General features: G+C 43.2%; 1 protein-coding gene across 1 annotated transcript; it reads left to right on the top strand.

Moving 5' to 3' along the window:
• Nucleotides 1–4,845: 4,845 nt before the first annotated feature.
• On the top strand, nucleotides 4,846–6,368 carry LOC115131163 (uncharacterized). The gene is made up of 4 exons (XM_029662759.2): nucleotides 4,846–5,250; nucleotides 5,451–5,508; nucleotides 5,688–5,770; nucleotides 5,939–6,368. Exons 1-4 carry the CDS (start codon nucleotides 4,987–4,989, stop codon nucleotides 6,236–6,238), a joined length of 705 nt encoding a protein of 234 aa, XP_029518619.1. The 5' UTR covers nucleotides 4,846–4,986; the 3' UTR covers nucleotides 6,239–6,368.
• Nucleotides 6,369–8,161: the final 1,793 nt, after the last annotated feature.

Raw genomic sequence — 8,161 nt, 5'->3', positions numbered from 1 at the left:
AGTGTACCGTCTAGCCATACCGTCTAGCCACACTGTCTAGCCTTTGCAAGGGGGGTTCTACTAAACTAACATTTGGAATTGTTTTTAAATGGCCATACCGTGTATCATTTAGTGATTTGATTTGTAATTTTAGGACACCTGTAGGTATAAAATATATAAAACATGTAATTGAATAACACGTTCATTAATGGCAAAACCGCAAGTTAAAAAATTGTAATCATAAAGAATAAGGTTTTGAAGTGTCTCTCATATCAAGGGGAGACACTATATATACAAAAGTATATGGACACCCCTTCCAATGAGTGGATTTGGCTATTTGAGCCACACCCATTGCTGACAGGTGTATAACATCGAGCACACAGCCATGTAATCTCCATACACAAACATTGGCAGTAGAATGGCATTATTGAAGAGCTCAGTGACTTTCAATATAGCACCGTCATTCGTACAATTTTTCGTACAATTTTCGCCCTGCTAGAGCTGCCCTCGTCAACTGTAAGTGCTGTTATTGTGAAGTGGAAACATCTAGGAGCAACAACGGCTTGGCCGCAATGTGGTAGGCCACACAAGATCACAGAACGGGACCGGCGAGTGCTGAAGCTAGTAGCTTCATGAAATGGGTTTCCATGGCCGAGCAGCCACGCAAAAGCCTAAGATCACCATGCGCAATGCCAAGCGTCAGGCTTGGCAGTCCGACAGACAAATCTGGGTTTGACGAATGCCAGCAGAACGCTACCTGCCTCAATGCATGGTGCCAACTGTAATGTTTGGTGGAGGAGGAATAATGGTCTGGGGCTGTTTTTCATGGTTCGGGCTAGGCCCTTTAGTTCCAGTGCAGGGAAATCTTAACGCTGCCGCATACAATGACATTCTAGACAATTCTGTGCTTCCAACTTTGTGACAACAGTTTGGGGAAGGCCCTATCCTGTTTCAGCATGACAATTCCCCCGTACACAAAGCGAGGTCCAAACAGAAATGGTTTGTCGAGATCGGTGTGAAAGAACTTGGGCTAGGCCCCTTAGTCAGGGCTCTGTGGCTTGCACAGAGCCCTGACCTCAACCCCAACGAACACCTTTGGGATGAATTGGAACGTCGACTGCGAGCCAAGCCTATTCGCCCAACATCCGCGCCCAACCTCACTAATGCTCTTGTGGCTGAATGGATGCAAGTCCCGGCAGCAATGTTCCAACATCTGGTGGTAAGCCTTCCCAGAAGAGTGGAGGTTGTTATAGCAGCAAAGGGGGGACCAACTCCATATTAATGCATATGACTTTGGAATGAGATGATCGACGAGCAGGTGTCCATATAATTTTGGTCATATAAATATATAGGAAGGGAAAAAAATGAAACGCCCCAAACATGCTCTATCCGTGACATGTCTGGTGAGTATGCAGGCCATGGAGGAATTGGGACATTTTTAGCTTCCAGGAGTTGTGTACATTTCCTTGTGACATGTATTATCATGCTGAAACATGAGATGGTGGCGGCGGCGGATGAATGGTACGACAATGGGCCTCAGGGGCTCATCCCTGTATTTCTGTGCATTCAAATTGCCATTGATAAAATGCAATTGTGTTTGTTGTTCGTAGCTTAAGCCTGTCCATACCATAACCCCACCGCCACCATGGGGCACTCTGTTCACAACGTTGATATCAGCAAACCTCTCGCCCACACGCCATCTGTCTGGTACAGTTGCCAGTGGCCATGGAAGGTGAACTTTTGCCTACTGAAGTAGATTATGACGCCGAACTGCAGTCAGGTCAAGACCCAGGTGAGGACGACGAGCACGCAGATGAGCTCCCATGAGACGGTTTCTGACAGTTTGTGCAGAAATGTTTTGGTAGAGCAATCCTACGGCTTCATCAGCTGTCCGGGTGGCTGATCTCAGACCATTCCCCAGATGAAGAAGCTGGATGTGGAGGTCCTTGGCTGGAGTGGTTACACGTGGTCTGCGATTGTGAGTCCGGTTGGTCGTACTGCCAAATTCTCTAAAACGATGGTAGAGATATTAACATTCAATTCTCTGGCAACAGCTCTGGTGGACATTCTTGCAGTTAGCATGACAATTGCACGCTCCCTCAACCTGAGACATCTGTGGTATTGTGTTGTGTGACAAAACTGCACATTTTAGACTGGCCCTTTATTGTCCCCAGCACAAGGTGCACCTTTGCAACAAGGATGTAAACAAATTTGTGCACAAATTTGACATAAATAAGCTTTTTGTGCGTGTAAAACATTTCTGAGATTTCATTTCAGCTCATGAAACATGGGACCAACACTTTCCATGTTGTGTTTATATTTTAGTTCAGTGTAGTTGGTAGCCCAAACGGTTCAGACGCTACAGACAGAAGTTGGCACATTGGCGGTACCGACAAGTCCCGTGGGGCTTGTGGGGGACTTGGAGCAAAACGGAGAAGATCATCTTGTTCGTGAGAGTCTCATCTTTCCATAGAATTATATTAGTTTTGTAGGCCAAACCGGTCAGATGCTACATACTTTTTCACGAGAAGACCGATTTTTGTGATGTCTCCTAGTCTGACAAGCAGTGCTGTAGCTCTGCCACTTTCCATCGATTGAGATGCAGCCCATGCAAAACGGATTAACTCAGTAGTAATGCCGTTAGTCAACAAGTCAGATTTTGAATCCAAACAGGTCAGATGCCTACAGTGCCTTGCGAAAGTATTCGGCCCCCTTGAACTTTGCGACCTTTTGCCACATTTCAGGCTTCAAACATAAAGATATAAAACTGTATTTTTTTGTGAAGAATCAACAACAAGTGGGACACAATCATGAAGTGGAACGACATTTATTGGATATTTCAAACTTTTTTAACAAATCAAAAACTGAAAAATTGGGCGTGCAAAATTATTCAGCCTCCTTAATTAAGTTAATACTTTGTAGCGCCACCTTTTGCTGCGATTACAGCTGTAAGTCGCTTGGGGTATGTCTCTATCAGTTTTGCACATCGAGAGACTGAAATTTTTTCCCATTCCTCCTTGCAAAACAGCTCGAGCTCAGTGAGGTTGGATGGAGAGCATTTGTGAACAGCAGTTTTCAGTTCTTTCCACAGATTCTCGATTGGATTCAGGTCTGGACTTTGACTTGGCCATTCTAACACCTGGATATGTTTATTTTTGAACCATTCCATTGTAGATTTTGCTTTATGTTTTGGATCATTTTCTTGTTGGAAGACAAATCTCCGTCCCAGTCTCAGGTCTTTTGCAGACTCCATCAGGTTTTCTTCCAGAATGGTCCTGTATTTGGCTCCATCCATCTTCCCATCAATTTGAACCATCTTCCCTGTCCCTGCTGAAGAAAAGCAGGCCCAAACCATGATGCTGCCACCACCATGTTTGACAGTGGGGATGGTGTGTTCAGGGTGATGAGCTGTGTTGCTTTTACGCCAAACATAACGTTTTGCATTGTTGCCAAAAAGTTCAATTTTGGTTTCATCTGACCAGAGCACCTTCTTCCACATGTTTGGTGTGTCTCCCAGGTGGCTTGTGGCAAACTTTAAATGACACTTTTTATGGATATCTTTAAGAAATGGCTTTCTTCTTGCCACTCTTCCATAAAGGCCAGATTTATGCAATATAAGACTGATTGTTGTCCTTTGGACAGAGTCTCCCACCTCAGCTGTAGATCTCTGCAGTTCATCCAGAGTGATCATGGGCCTCTTGGCTGCATCTCTGATCAGTCTTCTCCTTGTATGAGCTGAAAGTGACGGGACGGCCAGGTCTTGGTAGATTTGCAGTGGTCTGATACTCCTTCCATTTCAATATTATCGCTTGCACAGTGCTCTTTGGGATGTTTAAAGCTTGGGAAATATTTTTGTATCCAAATCCGGCTTTAAACTTCTTCACAACAGTATCTCGGACCTGCCTGGCGTGTTCCTTGTTCTTCATGATGCTCTCTGCGCTTTTAACGGACCTCTGAGACTATCACAGTGCAGGTGCATTTATACGGAGACTTGATTACACACAGGTGGATTGTATTTATCATCATTAGTCATTTAGGTCAACATTGGATCATTCAGAGATCCTCACTGAACTTCTGGAGAGAGTTTGCTGCACTGAAAGTAAAGGGGCTGAATAATTTTGCACGCCCAATTTTTCAGTTTTTGATTTGTTAAAAAAGTTTGAAATATCCAATAAATGTCGTTCCACTTCATGATTGTGTCCCACTTGTTGTTGATTCTTCACAAAAAGTTTTATACAGTTTTATATCTTTATGTTTGAAGCCTGAAATATGGCAAAAGGTCGCAAAGTTCAAGGGGGCCGAATACTTTCGCAAGGCCCTGTATAAAATGCTCGTAGATTAATTGTCTCTTTCTATTTGGCTCATGACACTGGTGAGATATACTCTCTCTCTTTCTGTCTCTCTCCTCCCCAGGGACTCTTGGGGCGTGGCCTTTGAAGCTATGCTTTCTCTCTCCCTCTGATCGTGTCTAGAATAATACATTGTAATGCTTGTTGAACATTTGTAACTTAAGCATTGCAGCGTTCATTGGACAAAGTTATTAAATAATTATTGCGTTTTGCATTCCCTTCTCATGAAAATTACATGATTGTACATGGTTTTACCATAATGGTTTTACTATAATGGTTTAACTATAATGGTTTAACTATAATGGTTTTTAATATAGTGGTTTTACTATAATGGTTTTACGCAGACCCACGAGCCACTGCGGCCCCTCATAATGAATTCTGTTTTTTTTTGTTGCCCCCACCCTCATAAAAGTTGCCCGTCCCTGTATTAGGTTGACTTGGAATCTGCTTAAATCCTAAACACACACACACACACATACACACAGGCACACACAGGCCACTCCCACACAGGAAATAACTCAATAACTTTCCTTTTGCTTTCGTTTTTTAAGACTGCTTGCAGTAGTTGCTCTTGCTTCTTTATGTGCATCTTTTCTCTGTCAAATTGCTGTGTGAAGTGTTAAAGTCGGTGTTGGATTAGATACTTGACTCTGTCAAAATGGACAGTGTTCTGCCGGAGTTGACTTGTCTTATCTGCTATGAGATACTAAATGATCCCCACCAGTTCCCATGTGGACACAGCTACTGCCTGCCCTGCATCCACAGCATGAGGCGCCACAACAATTACAGCTGTCCTGAATGTCGAAGAGAATTCACAGACAACAGTGATATCGTCAGAAACTATAGGCTGGCTAACATTGCCAACACATTCCGCAAACATCAACAGAGGACTGAGGGTAAAACTGTTACAGGGGCCTCTGAGGTGAGTCCGGGTCTGAGGTGACACCAAACTTTTGGTTGCTCTTTCTTTACATATGGGACTCAAGAATATCTGGTGTGATGTGACAGAGAGAGTTGCCTTGAAAGTCAGGTTGATTTTATTTGTATGAAAATTCCAATGAATAATTCTTAAATGTTGGTATCCAACAGTAGTTTGCTGAACTTCTCCCTCTTTCCTATCAGACGTCTGGTGTGAGCTGGTTACAGCTGATGATCATACTCCTAACAATTGTTGCCCTCTGTGAGTACACAATAACCAATACCAAAGATATGATGGTTTCCAATACTCCCCACAGCAAAGAATAGTATTTAAACAGTTGGGGGAAATATACAAATGGAAAGATAGATCAATTATTATGTAGATGTAAGAGCACAGTACTGACTGTGCTCTTCACTCTGTTCTTCGTACTCTTTCCCCAGTAAAAGTGTACTCCCTTTGGAAGATCGCAGACGAAGATTATCAGATGCATCTGGAAGTCCACCCTTCAGACCTCCCAAACCAGGTTTGGTCCCCTCTCCAGCCACATACCACATTCAGTCCAGAGCAGTATAAAACACCTTTTTTGTTGTTGTGTTACACTGTGTGTGTTGGGTTCAGAGAGAACGAAAATAACAAAATAATGGAAGTATGTCTTGGTTGTTCCATAATCCTATCTTTGTTTCTCTTCAAGGTTACCCAGCGTGATGGTCTCTTTCTGCCAAGAGTGATCTGGACACTCGTGTCGCTACTCTCCCTGCTCCTCCAGATCCTTTGGCTCCCCCTATGGGTGTTGTGGTGGTTTGCCTCCACACTATTGTGGCTGATATGTTTGAGTGTGGAGTTTATCATGTCTTGCCTCTTACAGGTTTTTGCTTGGTTAGGCAATGCTACATATTTTACATTCAATGTCCTTGTGTATGTTTGTGGTATTGTTTACATTCTGAATTTGATTGCTGACACCAGGCATGGTAGGGAGAGTAGGCCTACGTGAAGTATCCTAACATGAAAAGTAGCCTACAGAATGCTTTAATCCAGCGATACTCCACTACTGAACAAAATGTTTTGGTCAAGGAAGATTTTGAAAGATGTAAATAAATAAATATATACAGTACCAGTCAAAAGTTTGGACACCTACTCATTCACAGGTTTTTCTTTATATTTACTATTTTTACTATTTTCTACACTACAAAAACTGAAATACCTTATTTACACAAGTATTCAGACTGTTTACTATGAGATTCGAAATTGAGCTCAGGTGCATCCTGTTTCCATTGATCATCCTTGAGATGTTTCTATGACTTGGTTTGAGTCCACCTGTGGTAAATTAATTTGAGTGGACATGATTTGGAAAGGCACACACCTGTCTATGTAAGGTCCCACAGCTGACAGTGCATGTCAGTGCAAAAACCAAGCCATGAGGTCAAAGGAATTGTCCGTAGAGTTCCGAGACAGTATTGTGTCAAGGCACAGATCTGGGGAAGGGTACCAAAAAATGTCGGCGGCATTGCAGGTCCCCAAGAACACAGTGGCCTCCATCATTCTTAAATGGAAGAAGTTTGAACCACTCATCCTAGAGCTGGCCGCTCGGCCAAACTGATCAATCGGGGGAGAAGGGCCTTGGTCAGGGAGGTGACTAAGAACCCGATGGTCACTCTGACAAAGCTCCAGAGTTCCTCTATGGAGATTGGAGAACCTTCCAAATGGACAACCATCTCTGCAACACAACACCAATCAGGCCTTTATGGTAGAGTGGCCAGACAGAAGCCACTCCTCAGTAAAAGGCACATGACAGCTCACTTGGAGTTTGCCAAAAGGCACCTAAAGGACTCGGACCATGAGAAACAAGATTCTCTGGTCTGATGAAACCAAGATTGAACTCACTGGTCTGAATGCCAAGTGTCACATCTGGAGGAAACCTGGCACCATGCTTACGGTGAAGCATGGTGTTGGCAGCATCATGTGGTGAGGAAGGGACTGGGAGACTAGTCAGGATCGAGGGAAAGATGAACGGAGCAAAGTACAGAGAGATCCTTGATGAAAACCTGCTCTAGAGCTCTTAGGACCTCAGACTGGGACGAAGGTTCACCTTCCAACAGGACAACGACCTTAAGCACACAGCCAAGACAACACAGGATTGGCTTCAGGACAAGTCTCTGAATATCCTTGAGTGGTCCAGCCAGAGCCCAGACTTGATCGAACATCTCTGGAGAGACCTGAAAAGAATGGGAGAACTTCCCAAATACAGGTGTGCCAAGCTTGGTTTTTTAAAATATTAATAGGCAGATTTTGAAAAACCTGTTTTTGCTTTGTCATTATGGGGTATTGTGTGTAGATTGATGAAGAAAAAAACAATTTAATCAATTTTAGAATAAGACTGTAACATAATGTGGAAAAGGTCACGGGTTCTGAATAAACTCAGCAAAAAAACAAACGTCCCTTTTTCAGTACCCTGTTTTTCAAAGATAATTAGTAAAAATCCAAATAACTTCACAGATCTTCATTGTTAAGGGTTTAAACATTTCCCATGCTTGTTCAATGATCCTGTTACGCCCTGACCCTAGATTGCTTTGTATGTTTTGATTTTTCGGTTGGTCAGGGTGTGATGTGGGTGGGCATTCTATGTTGTATGTCTAGGTGTTGGCTTTCTATGTTTAGGCCTGGTATGGTTCCCAATCAAAGGCAGCTGTCAGTCGTTGTTTCTGATTGAGAACCATACTTAGGCAGCCTGTTTTCCCACTATGGGTGTGGGTAGTTGTTTTCTGTCTCTGTGTCTGCACCAGACAGAATTGTTTTGTGTTGGCCTATTTTTTGTTATTTTGGTCTTAGTGTTCTGAGTTTAATGAATACCAAGCTGCATATTGGTCTGATCCTTCCTACTCCTCCTCAGATGAAGAGGACAGCCGTTACAGATCCA

The sequence above is a fragment of the Oncorhynchus nerka genome, linkage group LG6 (genome assembly GCF_034236695.1).
Source record: "Oncorhynchus nerka isolate Pitt River linkage group LG6, Oner_Uvic_2.0, whole genome shotgun sequence".
In the NCBI taxonomy this organism is placed as follows: domain Eukaryota; kingdom Metazoa; phylum Chordata; class Actinopteri; order Salmoniformes; family Salmonidae; genus Oncorhynchus; species Oncorhynchus nerka.
Note: the sequence above shows the minus strand (reverse complement) of the source record. Positions and strands in the feature narration are given on the sequence as shown.